This window comes from Osmerus eperlanus, chromosome 28, assembly GCF_963692335.1.
Source record: "Osmerus eperlanus chromosome 28, fOsmEpe2.1, whole genome shotgun sequence".
In the NCBI taxonomy this organism is placed as follows: domain Eukaryota; kingdom Metazoa; phylum Chordata; class Actinopteri; order Osmeriformes; family Osmeridae; genus Osmerus; species Osmerus eperlanus.
Genome location: NC_085045.1, coordinates 1,589,196 through 1,612,912, shown reverse-complemented (window position 1 = coordinate 1,612,912; position 23,717 = coordinate 1,589,196). Strand labels below are relative to the sequence as shown.

Genomic DNA, 23,717 nt, shown 5'->3' with positions numbered 1-23,717 from the left:
GGTTATTTGGTAACTTTTAGGCAACGTCTTAATGGAAGTAAACCATGTCTTCATCTTTTCGCCTCGCGTCTTAAAAACTACATTTCGCTAGACTTAATTCTCGCGTAGCTCACGCTCCGGGACACCCCTTTTGACAGTTCTTCAGCAAGGAGGGTTAGTTGCAAGGGTTTGTATCATAACATCGGGTCGTTTCAGGCAACGTAGAGACTCATTAATGGAATTCGCCCGTCCGAAAAAGACAACCATTCCTTTTGCAACAGGTTGGTAATTCATCATCGCTTGAATGTGGAAGTGCATCGTTCTGACAATGTTGACAAATTCGGAGGTAAATAGCTAGCTAAACAAGTAGCTATTAGCGTGCTAGCTACCCGTAGCGCCACCAGAGATGGCCACAGCTACATGAATGGACAGCTGTGTTACCTAGATAACGGTACACACAGCATGTGCAGCGGGGGGAGGTAACCTAATCCCAAAGGCTACTGTCACAGTGTTAAAAGTCGAAGTAGGTTATGTTTACGCCGTGTCTATCGCTAGTTTTAGCGCAGCTACGTTTGCTGATTCTGTCAGACGGGTGCCAGCGACAGGGAGTGTGTCAGTAGTTTGGAGATTGCTGGCTAGCTCAGCCAAAAACGTTTGCAAGACTAGACAGTCACCGCTGCAGGTGATTTGAAGGCCGTGCAGCAGCATGTCAGGTCATCACTAACGACAATTGAGCAATGTTTTATTTATCATTCACTAAATACTTCAATTGATGCGATTGTGACCATGTCACATGGCTTGGGGTTTAACTTCTGCTTACGATGTTAGGTCGGTACGGTAGATCGCACAACCATTGTGAGTTTGTTCAGCCTACAAATAATGTCTGCGATTTTCTGACAATAGGTGTTTAATGTAGCATATTAAAGTCTAAAGTAAGACTGTGCAATGGAGCAAGTTATGAAATTAATAGCCGTCTACTAAGTCATTAATGCCCCAAGCTCCAAGTGACAACTCTCTCTCTTAGTCTCTCTCTATATATACACACACACACAGTTCTTGAAAAGCTATCTCCTTACTAGAGTGCCTTTGCTATTATGGCTGATAATGCTCCGATTACCGTAAGTGGTTTAATTACCTAGCCCACAGTACTTCCCTGTCACCTACGCCTCTCTCAACATAACACTGTTTTGTTTGAGTCAAACAACAAACTGACGGGTACAGTCGAGGCAGGCAGGCACTTAGAGGTGCAGAAGCTGTCAAATGACTGATGCTTGTAATCCTTGTCTTGTAGATGTTTTGAATTATGTTGACGTGGTAAAAACATGAATAAACCCAAGATGGCAACGGAGAAAGGGTGAGTCTATCTGTCTGTCTGTCTGTCTGTCTGTTTGTTTACCTTCCCCTGTCTGTCTGCCAGTCTGTTTGTCTCCCTCCCTCCTCCCGTGACCTTTCCCCTCTCGCTCTGTCCTGTCTGCCTGACATCTGGAGCAACACTGAGGTTACAGTCAGCTCAAACCAGTGGGCTCTGTGGCTAGACCCGGGGCCTGGTGATGTCATCCTCATTGACCCGCCACCCGTCTGAGACAGGGACAGTCCGCATTGTTCAGGCCTCGCAAACGCTTCTCATCAGTGATGAAACGGTTCACTGGCTTTGCGGTGCTAGAGGGGGGGGGGGGGGGGGGTGGCAGCAGGGCCGGTACCAACTACACTGGGTGGCATTGCCGTGACGATCGGGGGGAAATATGCGGGGTGGGTGGCTTTAGCATAGCTGCTCAGTCGTTTAACTGTCATCGAACGGGAACGTGTCTAAAAAAGGGCCTGATAGACTGTGTGTTTGTGGACATGTGCGATTTGTGTGTTTTTGGGCAGTATTGCCCGCCCTCTCCCTGACTCAGTAGATTTTTGTCTGCCAGTTAGTGTTTATGTTTCTCGTCTCTCTCTCTCTCTCTCTCTCTCTCTCTCTCTCTCTCTCTCTCTCTCTCTCTCTCTCTCTCTCTCTCTCTCTCTCTACCCCTCTCTCTCTCACTCTCTCTCTCTGTCTCTCTGTACCCCTCTCTCTTTCTATCTCTCACTCACTCTCTCTTTCTCTCTCTCTCTCTCTCTCTCTCTCTTTCCTCCTCTTCTTCCTCTCCGTCTCTTCACTTCTGTCTTAAAAAGGACATATCAGCCATGCAGGGCAGAATTCACAGATTTCCTTCACTCTTCCATGGCTGTTGTCATGCCAACTGACTTTTGACCCAACCATCCCAGATGGGTTTATAATAGAACTCCAGGAATAGCTCTGTCAATCTACACAGCACATCAAAAGAGACCACATTCCATAAATATAACTAAAAATATAACTAACTGTGTGTGTTTGTGTGTCTGTCTGTCTGTCCGTCTGTGTCTGCCTGTGTGTGTGGTTGTCTCTGTCTGTCTGTCTGTCTGCCTGTGTGTGTGTGTCTGTGTCTGCCTGTGTGTGTGTGTCTCTGTGTGTGTGTCTCTGTGTGTGTGTGTGTATCTGTGTGTGTGTCTCTCTGTGTCTGTCTGTGTGTGTGTGTGTCTCTGTGTGTGTGTGTCTCTCTGTGTGTGTGTGTCTCTGTGTGTGTGTGTGTGTGTGTGTGTCTCTGTGTGTGTGTGTCTCTCTGTGTGTGTGTCTCTGTGTGTGTGTCTCTCTGTGTGTGTGTGTCTCTCTGTGTGTGTCTCTGTGTGTGTGTGTCTCTGTGTGTGTGTGTCTCTCTGTGTGTGTGTGTGTGTCTCTGTGTGTGTGTGTCTCTCTGTGTGTGTGTGTGTGTGTGTGTCTCTGTGTGTGTGTGTCTCTCTGTGTGTGTGTCTCTCTGTGTGTGTGTGTGTCTCTGTGTGTGTGTGTCTCTCTGTGTGTGTCTCTCTCTGTGTGTGTGTGTGTCTCTGTGTGTGTGTGTCTCTCTGTGTGTGTGTGTGTCTCTGTGTGTGTTTCTCTGTGTGTGTGTGTGTGTGTGTGTGTGTGTCTCCCAGTGTTCCCAGTAACTCCCGGGTGCTGATGCTGCTGTCTCAGCTGGAGAGGATGAACGGAGACACCATGCTGGTGGACGCTGACATGGGCCGGCAGGTCACCTCCAAGATCCTCCACCTCATCCAGACCCAGGGTGAGAAGGAACACACACACACATAAGTCCTGCTCCACACACACACACATCTCTGCATCCCCCCACCTTGTATTCCTAACCTTCCTTAACTGTGCTGCATCTATGTCACACACACACGGGTCCGTCCTATAAACACACAAACACACAGAACTGAACATTGACCCCTCCGAGGGTCCTGGCAGTGGAGCAGGTCAGCAGGGACCAACCTTCAGCCTGACTAATCAGCTGTCAGGGGACACTGAAGGGTGTCCTTTTGGAAATGTTTACAGGGTCAAAGGGTGAGAGGGTGAAAGGGGTCGTAGAGGGTGGGGGTTGCAGGGGTGCATGTTTGGGCTGGTTGCACTAGGTTGGCATGTGTGTAGAAGTGGAACCATTTCAAAGCTGGCGGTAAGGTCTGTAACTGGACACACACACACACACACTTAGCTAGTGCTCAGCTTTCTACCTCAGCGGGGGGGGGGGGCTGACACCTCCCCCCCGCAGAGCCCCCCCCATGCCCCCTCTGCCTTCAACCCCCTGGTGAGTTCCCCTGCTCCCCCAGAAACTCGTACGTCAAAGGGAACTTGACAGTCGACGAAAAGCAGTTGGACTCTTGTCTAGAATTGCCCATCAGCCCCCAGTCAGAACGGCCACACAAACAAACACACACGCTCGCTGTTCTAAGAAATGGTTGGCAAACACACACATGCATACACATGCCAAATTATCTCAGAACCAAGCTGTGCGTACCAAGCTGCAAAGCCTGATGGGTAAAGTGGGTGACCAGACAGACGCTGAGGATCTGGCCTAGCAGCAACAGGATCCTCTGTTAAGACCTAAGAAAACACGTTGTCCTTTGCTATTAAGACCCCTAGCATAGCCAGACCTCTAGACATGCCAAAGGGGGTCAGGTGGCTGAGCGGTTAGGGAGTCGGGCTAGTAATCTGAAGGTTACCGGTTCGATTCCCGGTTGTGCAAAATGACGTTGTGTCCTTGGGCAAGGCACTCCACCCTACTTGCCTCGGGGGAATGTCCCTGTACTTACTGTAAGTCGCTCTGGATAAGAGCGTCTGCTAAATGACTAAATGTAAATGTCAAGTGGCATAGTGAGGCTTCACACATACACACACACACACACACACACACACACACACACACACTGACGTACTTAAGTATAAAGTAAAGACACAGATACATGATTAGTTTGTAATCCCTGGGGCTGACAGCTGTTTGGGCCTGATCGCTAGCTTCGGCATATCAGGTTTGTCAGTTCTAGTTCTTCCCAGCTGTGGCTTGAAGCCCCAGTTTGGTCATCCACCTGTTTGTGTGGTGACAGATGACCACCTTACCTTGTGGTGACAGATGACAGGATCCCATACGAAGATACTGCATTCCTAAACAGGTGTGCTTTGACGCAGGTGTGATTCTGCCTCTTGACTGGAAAACGGGTGTTTGTTTTGTTTTGAGAGCAGAGAGGCTGAAATGAGGATCTCTCTGGGATTTCCTCTCCTTTCCCTTCTCTCTCCTCTCTTCTCCTCTCTCCTTCTCTCCTCTCTCCTTTCCTCTCTCCCTTCTCTCTCTTATTCCGTCCTGACCTTCCGAGCGCCCTGGGACACCCAGAGCATTCCCCCCCCCCGCTCTGCCCCACAGGCAGGGCGAGAGAGGAAACACGGTGATCTGTTTCACAGTAATCATACACCTCTGCTCTGTCTGTAGGGTGGGGGGGAGAGGAGGGGGGAGGGTGGGGCGAGTGAGGGTCCAGGGTAGTATCACACACATGCTTTAGTCCCCTAGACACCCTCCCCACACCCCCTCTCACCCGAGTGCGGCGTTCATCATTCCTTGCTTTGCTGATAAGAGGAGAATGGAGATGGAGAATGGGATGATGAGAGGAAGGGGGAGGAGTGGAGTGGAGTGGGGAGGGGGAGGGGGAGTGGGGGTTAGTGTGAAGAGGGAGGGATCTGGGGCTCCAGTAGTGTACAGATCCAGTCTGTACTGTAGAGTATCAGGGACAGCACAGTCAGGTCCTGGAGAGGTTGAACACGGTGCTTTGAAGCAGGTTTGTTTTAGTGTCCTTTAGTGTTTTTCAACCTGAGAAACCCCTGGAGGGACTTTAAGACCAGCAGAGGATGGAGTACAGTAGATCATGGAGATCAAGCTACTCAGTGGCCCCCCAGGTCCCCCCAGCCTCCCCAGGTAAGAGCTCAGGGCTGGGACACTGAGGAAGCGGCTAGAGAGGGTGGAGGTAGACCTCTGGTAAACACAGATTCACAGATACATTTTTTTGACTATAAAAAAAGAAAAGAAAAAAGAAAGAGAGAGAGACAGTTGGAAAGAGAGACTGGACAGCAGGGAGAGAGGGGAAGACATGCAGGAAAAATAGGTTTCTCAATGTGCTTCAGTCTGTAGATAACAATACTATGAAAGTCGTGAAACAGGTTTTAAATCATGTTTGTAGTCATCTAAGCAGTATCTTAAGTGTCCAGTTTCCTAACTGGGTCAGTTATCATGACTGGGACAACTATATATCCTGTTATCATAGTTTATTGTTATATTTTAACAGTCAAGTCCATAAATCCCGATAGTGACACTTTGTGCTGATGTGCACTGCAGGTTTTAATTGGGTGAATTAGCTGTCTGAAGTCGTGTCGTGGTCCTCACAGGCTTTTAAAAGCCTGGAATGTTTTTTTTCAGGGTAATTTTTCTCCCAGACTGCTCTGTGGTGTTGAGTTTGTGTGCTATGTGTGTTCACAAGTACGAACATGTGTATGTGTGACCGCTCGTGCGTGTGTGTGTTTCTGTCGGAGGGTGTGTGTGTGTGTGAATTGGACGGCCTCTCCGCTGAAACCTGATTTGCTTTGCTTGTTTAATTTATGACTCTATAAATCAGTGGAGGGAATCCTTACCACTTTCCATCTCCAGATTCACACCCTCGCATCCTCGAGTCAGACGACCTCTCTATCTCATGCGTGTGCATGTGTGGCCTTGCATGTGTGTGTGCATCAACACCACGGATACGGCTCTATCTGGGTAATCCAACTCCTGGCCCGGCGATCTCTGAGTTCCTCTAAACGTTGTTGTGTGTGTGTGTCTTGTAGAGAAGACCAGGAAGGAGGTCATGTCCAAAGGTTCCAGTGGTATGGAGGTGATCCTGGCGTCTCTCGAGGTGAGTACACACACACACTGTTCCCCTTGCTGCGGATGAGTAAGTCTCTCTTGAAAAGAGATTTAGTCTCAGTGAGAATAACTTGTATGAATGAAAGTTCGAAGAATAACACAAAATGAAACATTACATTTCACTTGTACATTTTGTTCATTTGACACTTTTTATCCGAAGCATCCACAAACAGTTACACAAACAGCCCAGTATCCTGCATCCTTCATTTATCTTAAAGCACAACAGGATCCTATGACAACACAACGTCAGTTAAACATCCCAACAGTCCGGCTCGACAGACCGGCCCATACCGGGTCAGATGGCTGAGCGGTTTGGGAATCCGGCTATTAATCAGAAGGTCGCCGGTTCAATTCCCAGCCGTGCCAAATGACGTTGTGTCCTTGGGCAAGGCACTTCACCCTACTTGCCTCGTGGGGATCTCCCTGTACTTACTGTAAGTCGCTCTAGATAAGAGCGTCTGCTAAATGACTAAATGTAAATACCAGCAGACATCCAGGGTCATGTCACCTCGGGACAACACCAGTCTTTCCACTGTTCTGTGAGACATAAGTCAAGTGGCCCCAAAGTATTTGCCGCTGGTGGCGGACCCAGAGATGTAGTGTCCTGGTGCCCTTGACCCGGTGAAGCCAGCGCCCTCCTCAGGAACGAAGCTGCTACCACTGCCGTATCCAGTGTGTCCCTGGATGGTATTTCACCGTGTATTAATAGACCCCCTGGTGACAGGACAGTTTATGAATCTTGGTTGGACAATAGCCATACCTTGTCGCAGAGAGAGGGGGGCGGTTGTGAGTGTGTTGTTTGTTTTGAGGGGGTGGAGGGGGAAGGGGAGGGGGCGTTAGTGTATGCTGAACATACGTGGCTGGATGTGAGTGTGGGTTTTTATGATCCTGTCTGTCAAAATGACGGACAACAAGAAAGTCTTAATGCAACCTCTGGGTTGTTAGAGAGACAACATCCTGTTGATGTTAGTGGTCAGAAATTCAGACATGCAGCAATATGGCGGCTCAGTCACCCCCTAACTGCATAACCCGTGTTTTCACGTAAGGTTCATGACTTCCCTTAACGGAAAATGTCAGGCCATGACCACTTTATCCTGTGAGGGTGTGTTTGTGTGAGTGTGTGTAATACCCAGCATGCTCTCTGTCTTTGCCAGAACACACGGGATCTTCAAACCATCCTGAACATTCTGTATATCCTCAATGAGCTGTTGACCGTGGGTGAGTGTCAACTGCTCTCTGATTGGACGGATGGTTGAAAATGCCTCCTCTGTGATTGGATAGTTAGCTTGACGTTGTCATTTGATAGGATGATAAGATTCTTCTGCATCGAAACGTCTCTTCCTCTGACTGTTTTAGACCGACTGACAGTAGATGTGATTGATTACTAGACTGCTATGTTGATTGGTCAGATTGTGGGCTGTAGACCAGTGATAATGGGTTGGTGTGTTATGCAATTGGGGCATCAACCTTTTAACACCTGAGAACATCATGTGGGGCACAATCTGAATTCGAAACAAGCGAACCCAAAAATTCATCTGATGAAGATTGGTGAATTTGTACAGACTGATCATCGTGATAGGCTAGATAATGAACACAGAGATGGTGATTGTTTGATCTGAGTGTTGAATGACGGAGTGTGTGTGTTCTGTGTGTTCTGTGTGTGTGTGTGTGTGTGAGCAGGCGGGGGGCGCAGGGTGGGGGTGTTTGTGTCTAAGGGGGGGACGGGCGTCCTCCTCCAGCTGGTCCTCTCGGCCAGCAAGGACACGCCCCCCAGCGAGGAGCTCCTGCTGCAGCTGCACTCCCTGCTCGCCAAGGTCGGACCCAAAGGTAACACACACCTCGAACACACACACCTCTGTCTAACACACCCACACACCTCGAACACACACACACACCTCTGTCTAACACACCCACACACCTCGAACACACACACACACCTCTGTCTAACACACCCACACACCTCGAACACACACACACACCTCTGTCTAACACACCCACACACCTCGAACACACACACACCTCTGTCTAACACACACACCTCTAACACACACACATACACACACCACACATTCTCTCTTTCTCACACAGATCCTTTCTTTGTCTAACACACACACCTCACTCACAGTATCTTTTACCGTGTGTGTGTGTGACAGACAGGAAGTTGGGTGTGAAGGCTCGTTTGAACGGTGCTCTGAACGTGACTGTGACCCTGCTGAAGCAGAACCTCCAGAACAACAAGCTGCTGCTGCCATGCCTGCAGGTCCTCAGGGTTTACTCTGCCAACTGTGAGTCGTCAACCACAACCACCTCTAGTCCTCTACCACAACCACCTCTAGTCCTCTACCACAACCACCTCTAGTCCTCTACCACAACCACCTCTAGTCCTCTACCACAACCACCTCTATTCCTCTACCACAACCACCTCTAGTCCTCTACCACCTCTAGTCCTCTACCACAACCACCTCTAGTCCTCTACCACCTCTAGTCCTCTACCACAACCACCTCTAGTCCTCTACCACAACCACCTCTAGTCCTCTACCACAACCACCTCTAGTCCTCAACCACCTCTAGTCCTCAACCACAACCACCTCTAGTCCTCTACCACAACCACCTCTAGTCCTCTACCACAACCACCTCTAGTCCTCTACCACCTCTAGTCCTCAACCACAACCACCTCTAGTCCTCAAACACAGAGAAGCTTCCTTCAGTCTCCTGTCTGTCTGCCTGTGGTCACCACAACCCCCACAATGTTCTCAAAACAAAGATACGGGGATGGCTAAGGTCAGCAAGGACAGTTGTTGACTGTGTGTGTGTGTGTGTGTGTGTGTCTGCTTCCAGCCGTCAATGCCATCTCCCTGGGGAAGAACGGGGTAGTGGACCTCATGTTCAAGATCATTGGGCCTTACAGCAAGAAGAACACCACTCTGCTCAAGTAAGGACTGCCTGTCTCTCCTGTTCTCTATCTTTCTTATCTTTCTCTCTCTGTCTCTACTCCTCTCTCTCTCTTTCTATATCTCTGTCTCTTCTCTCTGTCTCTCTCTGTCATTTCTCTCTCCTTCTCTCTCTCTTTCTCTCCTCTTCTCCTTGTGTTGTTCTGACCCCTCCTCTGTTGTCACTTCCTCTGTTGTCACTTCCTCTGTTCTGGGTTTGCTTCAACAGAGTCTCTCTGGACACGCTGGGGGTGTTGCTTAAGTCCAGTGAGTATCTCCTGCTCTGTTCCGTCACCCCGCTCCCTCTACTACCTCAAACATATTTTTTCAACCTTTTGAAATTTTTCGAAAATATCTATCAACCTTTCAAAAACAGACTCAACTCCTGCATCTGACCTCTGACCCCCCTCCCCACCCCTCAGAGACGAACGCTCGGCGTGCGGTGGACCGCGGCCACGTGCCGGTGCTGCTGGCGGTGTACCAGGACTGGCATCGCAACGACACGCGCCACCGCCACATGCTGATCCGGAAGGGTCTGCTGACCTGCCTGAAGAACGTCACTAACATCAAGCTGGGCAGGAAGGCCTTCGTAGACGCTGACGGCATGAGGGTGCTCTACAACACCTCCACGGTGAGGGGGGAACACACACACACACGTACTAATACACACACACGTGTATTTACACTCACGTACGCACAAATACACACGTGTTCACATACACACAGGAAAGTACACATGATTAAATGGATGACAATAATGATTCTATTATTGATGGTGATGATGATGATGATGCTGCAGGAGTGTCTGCCTGTGCGCACCCTGGACCCCCTGGTCAACACGTCCAGCCTGATCATGAGGAAGTGCTTCCCTAAGAACCGCCTCCCCCTGCCCACCATCAAGAGTGTGTACCAGCACCTGCTGCCCCACCTCTCAGCAGGGGGGCCTGTGGCCCTGCTCTACAGCCAGGCCCCGGGGGGTGAGACACACAGCTATAGACGCAAAACATCTCCCTCTTCCTTCTCATTCCAGCCACACACACACACTCTTTCAGCAGGGTACACCTCCTCCCCCCCTCCCCCTCCCTGCTGTGACACCTCCACACATGTTCATTGCAGGGGCCTCTAGAAAGCAGGTGTACGTGAAGCCCTCCAGGGGTAAGACCCAGTCACAGACTCACTCTCCTCTCACGCCCTAATCCCACTCGATCACTAACAGACACACTGCCCCTTCTACTGCCCACACTAGCAATAGTCACCCCATTCACACTCTCTGTAGTACAAGCTACAAGCTACCTGCCTGTAGGGGTTTGCTCCAACCCCAGTCGTAACTAACCCTGATTCAACACATCAACCAGCTAATTATTATAATGGGGTTAGGTGTTAGGGTAGTGTTGGAGAGGGAACCTGCAGGGAGGTAGCTCTCTAGGAACAGGGTTGGAGACCCCTGCTGTAGTACGTACTTGCATACTTGTATCCCTTCATTGGCTTCCTCCCACTCGCTGCACACAGACTGTCGGTAAACTGTCGTCTCTTGGGTCCACGCAAGAGATCTCCAACTGCTCTTCAAAGGCTTGAGGGGCGCTTGACTCGAAGGCTTCACCCGAATTTATATATCAAGCACACCCGATGTTTTCAGGGGTTCAGATCAAATTGCGGCTGCACTCTCCTCTCCTCCAACCCTCTCTCCTCCACCCCTCCCCTCATCCCTATCTCCTCCACCCCTCCTCTCATCCATCTCTCATGGCTGCTCATTCGGGTCCTGCTTTCCATTCATCTACTCCTCCTTCTGTTAGATGGACAGAAAATCTCATCACTCCATTCTTCTACCATGTATACTTGATTGGGGTGCCACTGTTTAATCAAGGTTTAATTGAACTCTGGTCTGTGTGTGTGTGTTTGTCCAGTGGATGATGTCGTGGATGAGAGTGACGATAACGAGGAGGCCGAGGGAGACACGGAGAACGACACGGAGAACGAGGAGGATGAGAAGGACCACCATGCCGCCGTAAGACCGACCGCAACCACCATCCTGACCTCAGCCACCACACTGACCACAACCACGACCGTCAAACTGACACCATCCTGACTGCAAATAAACCACACGAAACGAAAACTACTGTCCTTTCCACATGCACGATTTGTGTATTGCTTAGGATAAAAACATCTGCCAAACAAATAAAATGTAAACGTTCCAGCCGTTCTCTAAACGTTCTCCTCCTGCAGAACGACGACATCGAGACGGACCTGAACAAGCTGCGACCTCGGGAGAACACCAGACGGCCGTTTGATGAGCTCAGGGTGTACGAGCGCTTCTTTCTGGAGCTGTCTGAAGACTTCCAGGTCTCTGTTTTACACGCTCGTCTGCCTCAGAACAGCAGCTGGAACGTGTTCAGTTAGAGTCTTCTCTTTGTTTGCACACAGATTCTCTAACCTCTGTGAGTGATCTGAGTGTGGCTGTGGTTCCTCTCCAGGGCTTCAACTTTGAAACTCAGAAGACAGGCGTCACCGGAACACAAGCATCAAACAAGACCCAGCGACCGATCATCCTCCCCACAGCTCAGGCTCTGCCCCCCAAACGGCCTATCCCTGCACGGGCAGAGAGTCACCTGGCCAAAGGGGAACACGCCTCCTCCCCAGCCCCGCCCCCTCCGTTGGAACTGGACAGCATCCTCATCAGCAAGGACCAAGACTGCCCGCCTCGCCACGCCCCCAGACCCACCCCGGAGGCGGGGCTAGAGCAGGAACTGGCGCAGAAGATGGAGCGGGTGTCCCTGGAAGGGGCGGGGCCACCGAGCGGAGCCGGAGGATTGGGCGAAGTCGCGGGGGGCCGGCAAGTGCAGCCTCCCTTATTGGCCGGGGGCATGGTCGGGGGCGTGGTCGGGGGCGTGGCTTCATGGCGGGCAGCAGGAGGAGGGGGAGGAGTCGAGGGCTTGGGGGAGGAGGGGCCTGAGGAGGAGGGGGCGGTGCTGGAGGTGCCAGACACTGCCCTGCTCCTCCCCCTCCACGACCCTGACCTGTACGTGGAGATGGTGAAGAGCACCTCGTCCGTGCCCCAGTTCTCGGAGGTGGCCTACCCAGACTATTTCGGACACGTGGCGCCCACCTTCAGAGAGCCCATCCTGGAGAGGGTGTACGGGGTACAGAGGTGAGAGCTCCCTGAAACACACACACACACACACACACAGAGACATGCACGCAGTGTACACACGCTCACACAGCACACACAGCCTTGCCTCTAACGCCCCCCCCCTCCCCCGCAGGTCTAAGATCTTCCAAGACATCGAGAGGATGATCCACCCCAACGACATCCTGGACAAGGTGGTGTACGACTTGGACGCCCCCAGGTGAGCTCCCCCTGCTGGCCAGTCGCAGCATCTTTCACACAGTCAAACTCTCTTGCTTTGTCTGTCTCTCCTACACCCCAGAGCTGACGTTAGCTTGTAGGGCCTCTTCATCTGCCCCAGTCTCACCCATCCCTCCTGTCACTGCTGTGTTGCAGCTGTCCCGTCCTGGATGATGGAGAGTCCCTCAAGTTCAACTCCCAGTTCGAGTCTGGCAACCTGAGGAAAGCTATTCAAGTCAGGAAGTAAGTGTTACATTTACATTTAGTCATTTAGCAGACGCTCTTATCCAGAGCGACTTACAGTAAGTACAGGGACATTCCCCCGAGGCAAGTAGGGTGAAGTGCCTTGCCCAAGGTTTTACGTCTCAAGGCGCTCAAAATGGGGGTTGTTTGTCGGGAGTTATTTTTCCAACGTTCAGATTTTAATAGGCTTGTGAGTTACGTTGCCAGGTTAGATCATGTTCTGTGTACGTTGCCAGGTTAGATCATGTTCTGTGTACGTTGCCAGGTTTGAGTATGACTTGGTGTTGAACTCGGACATCAACAGCAACCACTACCACCAGTGGTTCTACTTTGAAGTTAGCGGCATGCGTGTGGGCGCCCCCTATCGCTTCAACATCATCAACTGTGAGAAGTCCAACAGCCAGTTCAACTACGGTGGGTCACTAACCCAAGATGTCTACCAGGAACTGCTGTGTCCTGTTACTGGAGCTCCTGTACGTGTCTAACTGTGTGTCCTGTGTGGGTGTTTATATGTGTGTGTGTTTATATGTATGTTTATGTGTGTGTGTGTTTATATTTGTGTTTGTGTGTGTGTGTGTGTGTGTTTATATGTATGTTTGTGTGTGTGTGTTTATATGTATGTTTATGTGTGTGTGTTTATATTTGTGTTTATGTGTGTGTGTGTTTATATGTATGTTTATGTGTGTGTTTATATTTGTGTTTATGTGTGTGTGTGTTTATATGTATGTTTATGTGTGTGTTTATATTTGTGTTTATGTGTGTGTTTATATTTGTGTTTATGTGTGTGTGTGTTTATATGTATGTTTATGTGTGTGTTTATATGTATGTTTATGTGTGTGTTTATATTTGTGTTTATGTGTGTGTGTGTGTGTGTGCAGGCATGCAGGTGCTGATGTACTCTGTGCAGGAGGCGATCAGTGGCAGCCCTCGCTGGGTCAGAACAGGCACAGACATCTGCTACTACAAGTAGGTCTGCAGGACGGAGCACAGCTCTGCTGTCTCCAGCTGTGTGGATGGATGGATGAGTTGGCTGGCTGGTTGGATGAGTAGATGGTTGGATGTGTAGTAGATGTATAAACAAAGTTACTTCAACACAGACCACCTTCTACACTCCACACCTGCAGTCCAGTCATAACTTCATACTTTCAGAAGTTTGCCGTCAGTACGCCTTTTGATCTGCGTCAGAGCAAATCAGAGAGACCAGTTCAACGACCTCCGTCCACCTCGCAAGCCTTCTAGCAGCTTCTCTGTGTTCCCAGGAACCACTTCTCCCGCAGCTCCTTGGCAGCGGGGGGCCAGAAGGGAAGGTCCTACTACACCACCACCTTCAGCACCGCCTTCAGCCACAGGGACGACGTCTGCTACTTCGCCTACCACTACCCATACACCTACTCTACTCTCAAGGTACTAGAGAAGTACAGTACTCTACTCTGAAGGTACTAGAGAAGTACAGTACTCTACTCTGAATGTACTAGAGAAGTACAGTACTCTACTCTGAAGGTACTAGAGAAGTACAGTACTCTACTCTGAAGGTACTAGAGAAGTACAGTACTCTACTCTCAAGGTACCAGTGAGGTACAGTACTCTACTTTGAAAGTACTACATTACTACACACACTCTTAAGGTACTAGTCTCTACTCTCAGAGAACAACACTACTATACATATACTAGTCTCGAGGTACTACACTTCACTTATACACTACCCTGATAGTTCAGACCATCCTCCACCCTCCCAGATGCACCTGGCCAAGCTGGAGGCCCTGCAGACGCCGCAGATCTACCTGCGTCAGGACGTGCTGTGTGAGACGCTGGGGGGGAACCCCTGCCCCCTGCTGACCATCACCGCCATGCCCGAGTCCACCAGCAACGAGCACATCTGCCAGCTCCGTCAGTAGGACCCCCTGTGTGTGTGTGTGTGTGAGAGAGCGTGTGTGTGTGTGTGTGTCTGTGTGTGTGTGTGTGTGAGAGAGCGTGTGTGTGTGTGTCTGTGTGTGTGTGTGTGAGAGAGCGTGTGTGTGTGTGTGTGTGTGTCTGTGTGTGTGTGTGTGTGTGTGCACGAGTGCCTGATGCGTTCTTTTCACTGTGTGTGACAGCGTGTTTGTAACGTGTGTGTGTGTGTGTGTGTGTGTGTGACCCCTCCAGGGAACCGTCCTCTGGTGTTCCTGTCGTCGCGGGTCCACCCAGGGGAGACTAACGCCAGCTGGGTGATGAAGGGCACCCTGGAGTTCCTGATGGGCACCAGCCCACAGGCTCACAGCCTGCGAGAGACCTACATATTCAAGATCGTCCCCATGCTCAACCCTGACGGGGTGATCAACGGCAAGTATGTTTCACACACACACACACACACACACACACACACACACACAGTACCAGTCAAACGTTGTCCTTTTCCCGAAGAAAATGTGTCCAAACCTTTGACTGGTACTGTACACACACACACTCTCAGTATCTCACTCCTTATTTCTTCCTTCCCCCCCCCCCCCCCCCCCCAAGTCACCGGTGCTCTCTGAGTGGGGAGGACCTGAACAGACAGTGGCAGAGCCCTGTCCCTGACCTGCACCCCACCATCTACCACACCAAGAGCCTGCTGCAGTACCTGGCTGCCATCCAGAGGGCGCCGCTGGTGAGACAGACACCACCACAGTCCTGTACGACACGACCACAGTCCTGTACGACACGACCACAGTCCTGTACGACACGACCACAGTCCTGTACGACACTCTCATGGTTCTACTGAACACCACCACAGTCCTGTACGACACTCTCATGGTTCTACTGAACACCACCACAGTCCTGTACGACACTCTCATGGTTCTACACTCTCATGGTTCTATACTCTCATGGTTCTATACTCTCATGGTTCTATACTCTCATGGTTCTACACTCTCATGGTTCTATACTCTCATGGTTCTTCTGAACTCGATGCAGTTCTGCTGCAGACACGCTGCTTTGTGTTTCCATGAGTTTAAAGACGTGCTTCTCACTCTGTAAAGCCCAGCCCCGGTGAAGCTGAAAAGGCTTCAGTACAGACAAGTTGTTCTAAGGTGTGTGTGTGTGTACTCTGTGTGTGTGTTTACTCTGTGTGTGTGCCCAGGTGTTCTGTGACTACCACGGTCACTCCAGGAAGAAGAACGTGTTCATGTACGGCTGTAGCGTGAAGGAGACTGTGTGGCAGTCCAACATCAACGCCACCAGCTGTGACCTGCACGAGGACCTGGGCTATAGGGTCAGACACACACACACACACATATAGATATACACACACACACATCAACACACGTGTAATAATGTTCATTGCCTTCAACTACACCTCATCATCAGCCATCAGACAAACACCCATACTGACAGTATCTCTCTCCCTCCCCTCCCCCAGACCCTGCCCAAGATCCTGTCCCAGACGGCCCCTGCCTTCAGCATGGCCAGCTGCAGCTTCGTGGTGGAGCGCTCTAAGGAGGCCACGGCCCGGGTGGTGGTGTGGAGGGAGATAGGGGTCCAGAGGAGCTACACCATGGAGAGCACACTGTGTGGCTGCGACCAGGGCAAATACAAGGTAGGGCCCACGTGTGTGTGTGTGTGTGTGTGTCCAGCAGGAGGAGCCAGAGACCTCGTTGACAGCTTGCACAATCAGTGACTCATAGCATCTTTATGGCTGCGTCTAACACGTGCGTGTGTGTGCTGCTACAAACTGAACAACTCTTTCCATCTTTGTAGCTGTGCCGTGTGTATTTTTGGCAGCACCCTGACTCTCCTAGCTCTGTGTCGCCAACGTCAACATCTGCACAGCCTCGGGCCACAACAGGGGTTGCCAGGTTGGCCGGACATTAACCCCCCGCCCCCAGATCCCTTCTGGGAAAGTGTTTGTGCAGATGCACGAGACATAAATCATGGTGGTTGAAGGAGGTTGTCCCGGGCTGTAATCCGACCAGGGTCTGCTCTCTTCTCTGGACGTTCTGTTCACTTTCCAACACACTCCCAGGAGTCCGTCTGTCTGTCAGTGTGTGTCTCTCAGCCAGTCTGTCAGTGTGTGTCTATCAGTTAATCAACCTGTCTTTCGGCATGTCTTTCGGTCTCTCAGTAAACCTGTCTGTAGGTCAGTCATGCGTCTTGGTCTGTCTGTCTTAACTCAAGTCCTGTCACCACAGGTGTACAGTGCACACGTGGCCATTTCAACCATTAATAACACACAGCCCTCCCTCCTTCCTTCCCTCCCTCCTTCCCTCCCTCCCTCCAGGGGCTCCAGATCGGCACCAGGGAGCTGGAGGAGATGGGAGCCCAGTTCTGTGTGGCCCTGCTCAGGCTGAAGCGGCTGACCTCCCCCCTGGAGCTCCGTCACCACCCTCACCTGCTGGACGTGGAAGGCGACATGATCGAGACGCGCGTCAAAGTAGCCAGGTGACCTCTGACCCCAGACTAGCCAGGTGACCTCTGACCCCAGACTAGCTTCTATGGAACGTTGTTCTAAACTGAGACTAGCTTCTATGGAGCTTCCTTCTAAACCCAGACTAGCTTCAGTAGAAGGTGCTTCTAGACCCAGACTAGCTTCAGTAGAAGGTGCTTCTAGACCCAGACTAGCTTCAGTAGAAGGTCCTACTAAACCCAGACTAGCTTCAGTAGAAGGTGCTTCTAAACCCAGACTAGCTTTAGTAGAAGGTCCTTCTAAACCCAGACTAGCTTCAGTAGAAGGTGCTTCTAGACCCAGACTAGCTTCAGTAGAAGGTCCTTCTAAACCCAGACTAGCTTCAGTAGAAGGTGCTTCTAAACCCAGACTAGCTTCAGTAGAAGGTGCTTCTAGACCCAGACTAGCTTCAGCAGAAGGTGCTTCTAGACCCAGACTAGCTTCAGTAGAAGGTGCTTCTAGACCCAGACTAGCTTCAGTAGAAGGTGCTTCTAGACCCAGACTAGCTTCAGTAGAAGGTGCTTCTAGACCCAGACTAGCTTCAGTAGAAGGTGCTTCTAGACCCAGACTAGCTTCAGTAGAAGGTGCTTCTAAACCCAGACTAGCTTCAGTAGAAGGTGCTTCTAGACCCAGACTAGCTTCAGCAGAAGGTGCTTCTAGACCCAGACTAGCTTCAGTAGAAGGTGCTTCTAGACCCAGACTAGCTTCAGTAGAAGGTGCTTCTAGACCCAGACTAGCTTCAGTAGAAGGTGCTTCTAGACCCAGACTAGCTTCAGTAGAAGGTGCTTCTAGACCCAGACTAGCTTCAGTAGAAGGTGCTTCTAGACCCAGACTAGCTTCAGTAGAAGGTGCTTCTAGACCCAGACTAGCTTCAGTAGAAGGTGCTTCTAGACCCAGACTAGCTTCAGCAGAAGGTGCTTCTAGACCCAGACTAGCTTCAGCAGAAGGTGCTTCTAGACCCAGACTAGCTTCAGTAGAAGGTGCTTCTAGACCCAGACTAGCTTCAGTAGAAGGTGCTTCTAGACCCAGACTAGCTTGTGTCCCCGGCCTGCTCACCTCTGGCCTGGCGGCTCTGATGTCTGCTGTGTGGCTGCCTGCCATCAGCATGCTATCCATCTGTTAATATTTCATCATCAGCCAGAGCCAGGGTCCCTGGACAGCTACACTGGACAAGCTTCTGCACTAAAACTGTGTGTGTGTGTTTCTGTGGGGGATATTGAGGTGAGTGTGTTTCCGTGGGGGTGGAAGCTGAGGTATGTGTGTGTATGTGTCTGTTTCTGTGAAGTTGGGGGGATATTGAGGTGTGTGTGTGTGTGTGTGTGTGTCGGGCCCGTCCTTGCAGCCTTCTCTAATGGACTGTAATGGTTGAAGCTCTTTTGTTCAGGGATCTTAACACTCCTCTCCAGACAGCACTCTGTCCATCCTGACCATTATACCACCACACACACACACACACACTCAAACCACGCCCTGCTAATCTACTTTACGTCTCTCTGGGGCGGGGCGAGGGGTTGGGGGGGGGCAGGGGTCAATGTCTGAAGCCCCACACAGACACTCTCCACAGGATCCAGTTACCCCCCCTCCTCCTCCTCCTCCTCCTCCTCACCACCATCATCATCATTTCACCCATTAGAACCACTAAAACCACTGAACCTCAGAGAGCTGTTTACCATTTAACCACTAAACCACCAGATCAACACATCACACTGCATCTCCTCAGCACACACACACACACACACGCAGCCACACACATCCACACACAGACACACGCAGCCACACAAAAAAATGCACAGCCACATTATTGCTCTCATCCACTTGCACACAGACATCCGCACACACGCACACACACACACACACACACACAGCTGCACACACACGATCAGTCATTGTAGTTCACAACATTCTTTCATCTGCTCCTGCGTCCGCAAGCAGTCGTCCCCACGGCCAGAGCCCCATCTGTTAAAGTAGGGTCTTCTGTGGCTCCACGACAGGAACCTCTGCTGATTTGTTGCCGGGGCGGCGCGCCGCGGGGTGTAGGCTCGGATGCCACGGCACTGACGGTTGTGTTGTCGTTGTCGTCCCTGTTGTTGCCTAGCAGCCCGACCACCTACGTGCTGGAGGAGGATGAGCCGGCGTTCCTGGAGGAGGTAGACTACAGCGCCGAGAGCAACGACGAGGACCCCGACAACGACCCCGACAACGACCCCCAGGACAGCCTGGTCCGCTCCGAGGCCAACCACAGGGACTCGCTCACCTAACCTGACCCCTGATCTGACTCTGCTGCCTCACAGATCTAACCAACCTGCCTTCTCTCTTTCTGTCTCCTCTCTCCTTCTCTCCCCTCTGTCCTCGCCTGCCCCTGACTTCACTTCCTCCTCAGTTCTGACCTCACTTCCTCCTCCTGTCTGTGGTGCATCATGGACTTTGGGAGTCCGTGCTCTATCTGCCTTTCACTCTGATCCACATGGTAGAATGTTCACGAGTTTCACACGAGGCACACACTCTTGTGACTACACGCTCACTCACACACACACACACACACACACACACACACACACACACACACACACACACACACACACAGCACATGTTCACTCACATGTCTCAAGAGAAACCACAAGGTAGAGAACGTCCAGATGTTACACACAGCTTATGGTAGGATGAAGTGGGCTGTACACAGTCGGTCATGTTTCCATAGCTATAACAGTATTACTATTTAAACTCAACAATAGCAGCAACGCACAAAACCACCATCACCCAGTAGCATCCAGGTACTGACGGCTCTGTAGGAAGTTAGCTACAAGTGTTTGCACATTGAATTTACGAACTCACGAAGGTTTACTGTATAAGATGGAACCTCAATTGGCAAAGCTTACCTCACAAACACACACACTCACACATACCCACAGTCACTCACATACTGTCTTAAACACACACACACACATTCTTTCTCACATACACACACACTTTCTCACACACACACAATATAAAACAGGTCACAGCTCAGCCCAAAGCTGAGCCGGTGTGAATGTCGTACTGGAACGATGCACTCCCCGGCCCTCTGGAAGTGGAGGAGTTTGCCTGTAGAGGAGCTACACAGGGGTGCGGCACGGAGAATGATTGGTGCTTTTTTGTGGGTGGGTGGGGGAGGGGTGGGGGAGGGGTGGGTGGGTGGGTGGGGTGGGGGGGGGGTGCTGAGCAGATCTCTGTTGTAACGATATTCTGTTTTTCTAGATGTAGGTGTTATTAATGATGTTTGTACAGTCAGCGCATGGCTATTTTATGTTCTTTTTCTAATTTATTCGTCTGTATTTTATTTGTGAGATGTTACACACACTGTTATGTAAATTAGGCTGTGTGTGTGGAGGTGCCCTGTGTGAATGTAAGGTTGTGTGTGTGTGTGTGTTTGGATTTAAGTTGCGTAAGAGGGAGTTGTCCAGTGGTGAACAGCTAAACAGACGGACATGTTTTTGTGAGGAACAGAGCGTTTTGATTTGGTTGAAACAGAAATGATTAAACGCCTGCTATGAAACCATTGGGAATAAATGTGAATGTGAACTATACATGTCTGCTTTCAGTCGTGTGTGTGTGTTTGAGAAAGATACACGTTTGGAATTAAGAAGTGGGAAAGAGAGGGGAGAGAGAGATAGACTGACACTTGTTATAGTGAGTCGACTGACCAAATTACCGATTGTCTCCTCAAATTTACATTTACATTTAGTCATTTAGCAGACGCTCTTATCCAGAGCGACTTACAGTAAGTACAGGGACATTCCCCCGAGGCAAGTAGGGTGAAGTGCCTTGCCCAAGGACACAACGTCAGTTGGCATGACCGGGAATCGAACTGGCAACCTTCGGATTACTAGCCCGATTCCCTCACCGCTCAGCCACCTGACTCCCTTTCCACGTGTTTATGGACGGAGGGATGAGAGAGGAAGAGAGCTGAGAAAGAGGGAGATAGGAGGGGTGGGGTTGAGAGGAGGAGAAGAGAATGCTAAGTGGAGTTGTTGGTGTGGAGCACTGGCTTGACGCCCTCCACTTCCTGCCCCCCCCCTGTCAATCACACCAGCTGGAACAGAGAGAACAAAAGCTGCCCCCCCTCCCGCTCTCCCTCCCCCCTCCACGTTCTACCTCCCCCTCTCCCTCCCCCCTCCACGTTCTACCTCCCCCTCTCCCTCCCCCCTCCACGTTCTACCTCCCCCTCTCCCCCCCCTCCACGTTCTACCTCCCCCTCTCCCCCCCTCCCGCTCTCCCTACCTCCCGCTCTCCCTCCCTCCCCCTCTCCACATTCTACCTCCCCCTCTCCCTCCCCCTATCCCTCCCCCCCTCCATGCTCCATGCTTATGTCTGATGAGTCTCCCCTGTGACCGTGTGAGACCCCATGCTGTGTCCTAGAAAAGTAGAGGCAATTATCCCAGCACTCCCCTTCAGCTCCTCTGTAGCCTGCCTCCCCTCCGCCCCAGCCTCAACATGTAGGCTCACGGTCAACATCGACACGCCAAGACACGAGTTCACATCGGCACGTAAAAAACGTACAAGCGTGTTTGTATTGAATGGCGGTAAATAAATGATTATGTATATATATTTTTTAAACACGCAGCCTCGATGCACTTGGTCTTATCTCCCACACCCACATTATGCGAACACACAGGCACGCACGCACACCACAGGCGTAATTGGTTATGTGGAAAGCGGAGCCGACTCACTTCCACCTCGTTGCCAGGGTAACCAGTGGAGGGATTTTTCTAGAAGCACTTACTTACACCCTGCCCCACTATTCATTCATTCTTTCTGAGAAAAGGCAATGTGTTTGTCTCTCTCTCCATCACTCGGCATTCTGCCCTTGCAGCCAATCAGATCAGCCGAACATGCAAATGAAGACAAGCGCTTGAGACCAATTAAGACTGGATGTGAAGGATGGAGGGAGGGTTGGGGGGGGGAGTGAAGCTGAGGCGGTCGAACCCTTCACTGTGCTTTATACCTTCTCACTCTCTCTCACTCTCTTTTCTCTCTCGTCTCTCACGCTTCCCATCTCCGCTGCCTCTCAGTTTTCAGATCATCCCCCCCTCGATCACCCTTCCCTCCTCCCTCTCTCCCCTCGATCTCCCTTCCCTCCTCCCTCTCTCCCCTCGATCACCCTTCCCTCCTCCCTCTCTCCCCTCGATCGCCCCTCCCTCCTCCCTCTCTCCCCTCGATCTCCCTTCCCTCCTCCCTCTCTCCCCTCGATCACCCTTCCCTCCTCCCTCTCTCCCCTCGATCTCCCTTCCCTCCTCCCTCTCTCCCCTCGATCACCCTTCCCTCCTCCCTCTCTCCCCTCGATCTCCCTTCCCTCCTCCCTCTCTCCCCTCGATCTCCCTTCCCTCTCTCCCCTCGAATTCCCTTCCCTCCTCCCTCTCTCCCCTCGATCACCCTTCCCTCCTCCCTCTCTCCCTTCGATCTCCCTTCCCTCCTCCCTCTCTCCCCTTGATCTCCCTTCCCTCTCTCCCCCGCTCTGTTTCCCTCTCCTTCTGTTTCAGTGATTGTGGGGCCTGAGTCAGCACCCAGGTTCAGCAGACCAGGACAGAAGGATGTCTACGGTAGTCATAACCTTCAGCTCAGCCACAGGTCCCCCTGACGCCAGGAGAACACACACACTCTCACACACACACACACACACACACACACACACAGGGGACGGGATTAAACCTACAGAACATAGTTAAAGTGCTATTTTGTGACCATGTCTGAAGATAGACTCGCAATAAAAAAAAGCTTGGAGACAGACAGTATACACTTATTAGTGTACTAAATCTGCAAGTTAAAGTAGGACTGACAGCCTAATGTCTCACTGGCTATTAGTTTTAATGACCGACAGAAAACAACATAGTCACCATAGACGGTCTTATCTTAACACACTCTGACACACACACACTCAGAAACACACACACCAACACACACTCCACCACACCCCCCTCTTTCCACCTCTCCACCTCATTCTCTCCTCCTGCTGTCCTCCTATGTCTCTTTACCTCCTCTCTCTCCACCTCCCCCCCTTCACCACCTCTCCCCCCCCCCCCCCCCCACCATCTCTCTTCCTCTCCTCCATCCCCCTATCAGCCTCCCCTCTCTGTGTCCTCGGGGCTCCTCAGGGTGACAGAGTGACAGATACTTGTCATGGGCTGGCAGGCCATGCACAGTGACAGACAGGTGTGGGCGGAGCCAGCGCCGAAGAGGACACACAGGTGAACGCACCTGTCAGTCAAAGAGCTCTTTAACCTTTAAGTCCTCACAATTACTCAGCCAGTCACAGCTTAACATTCCTCCAGACAGGCTGCTCCTTCGAGCAGGTCAGCTCTGACCAAGACACACACACACACGCCTCACATTAACACCCTTACACTTGCACACACACCTAGGCTTAGAACCTGAGTACCTTAGAACACACACCCAGGGCACACACACATCACTCCGACAGCCCTGAAGAGATAGAGATGTTGTTGTGGATGTCGAGATGCCCCAGGTCCTCCAGTGATTGGCCCTCCAGAGAGAATAGCTGGTCATTACATCACTAATCCCCCACAATC

The 23,717-nt window shown here is 51.1% G+C and overlaps 1 protein-coding gene across 5 annotated transcripts; it reads left to right on the top strand.

The window, feature by feature from the left end:
• The first annotated feature begins 117 nt into the window (after positions 1 to 117).
• On the top strand, positions 118 to 19,749 carry agtpbp1 (ATP/GTP binding carboxypeptidase 1). Of its 5 annotated transcripts, none has more exons than XM_062454715.1 (27): positions 118 to 260; positions 1,271 to 1,333; positions 2,953 to 3,083; positions 6,161 to 6,228; positions 7,394 to 7,457; positions 7,920 to 8,066; positions 8,393 to 8,524; positions 9,078 to 9,171; positions 9,399 to 9,436; positions 9,592 to 9,800; positions 9,969 to 10,146; positions 10,286 to 10,324; positions 11,074 to 11,174; positions 11,393 to 11,509; positions 11,641 to 12,314; positions 12,430 to 12,513; positions 12,669 to 12,755; positions 13,021 to 13,169; positions 13,634 to 13,721; positions 14,015 to 14,159; positions 14,492 to 14,642; positions 14,898 to 15,078; positions 15,252 to 15,381; positions 15,853 to 15,984; positions 16,132 to 16,308; positions 16,990 to 17,150; positions 19,250 to 19,749. In XM_062454715.1, exons 2-27 carry the CDS (start codon positions 1,302 to 1,304, stop codon positions 19,410 to 19,412), a joined length of 3,672 nt encoding a protein of 1,223 aa, XP_062310699.1. In that variant the 5' UTR covers positions 118 to 260; positions 1,271 to 1,301; the 3' UTR covers positions 19,413 to 19,749. The 5 variants fall into 5 exon arrangements, with proteins under 5 accessions (XP_062310699.1, XP_062310700.1, XP_062310701.1 ...); XM_062454716.1 differs by having other exon boundaries at positions 119 to 260; positions 19,253 to 19,749; XM_062454717.1 differs by lacking the exon at positions 10,286 to 10,324 and having other exon boundaries at positions 119 to 260.
• The last annotated feature ends 3,968 nt before the right edge of the window (positions 19,750 to 23,717 follow it).

Bases quoted from the DNA above. Each gene is read 5' to 3' on its own strand.
- agtpbp1 (XM_062454715.1), top strand. From the start codon at position 1,302: ATGAATAAACCCAAGATGGCAACGGAGAAAGG. The intron at 8,525-9,077 runs GTGAGTCGTCAA...GTCTGCTTCCAG, and splicing joins CAGGGTTTACTCTGCCAACT to CCGTCAATGCCATCTCCCTG. The intron at 15,985-16,131 runs GTCAGACACACA...CCCCTCCCCCAG, and splicing joins ACGAGGACCTGGGCTATAGG to ACCCTGCCCAAGATCCTGTC.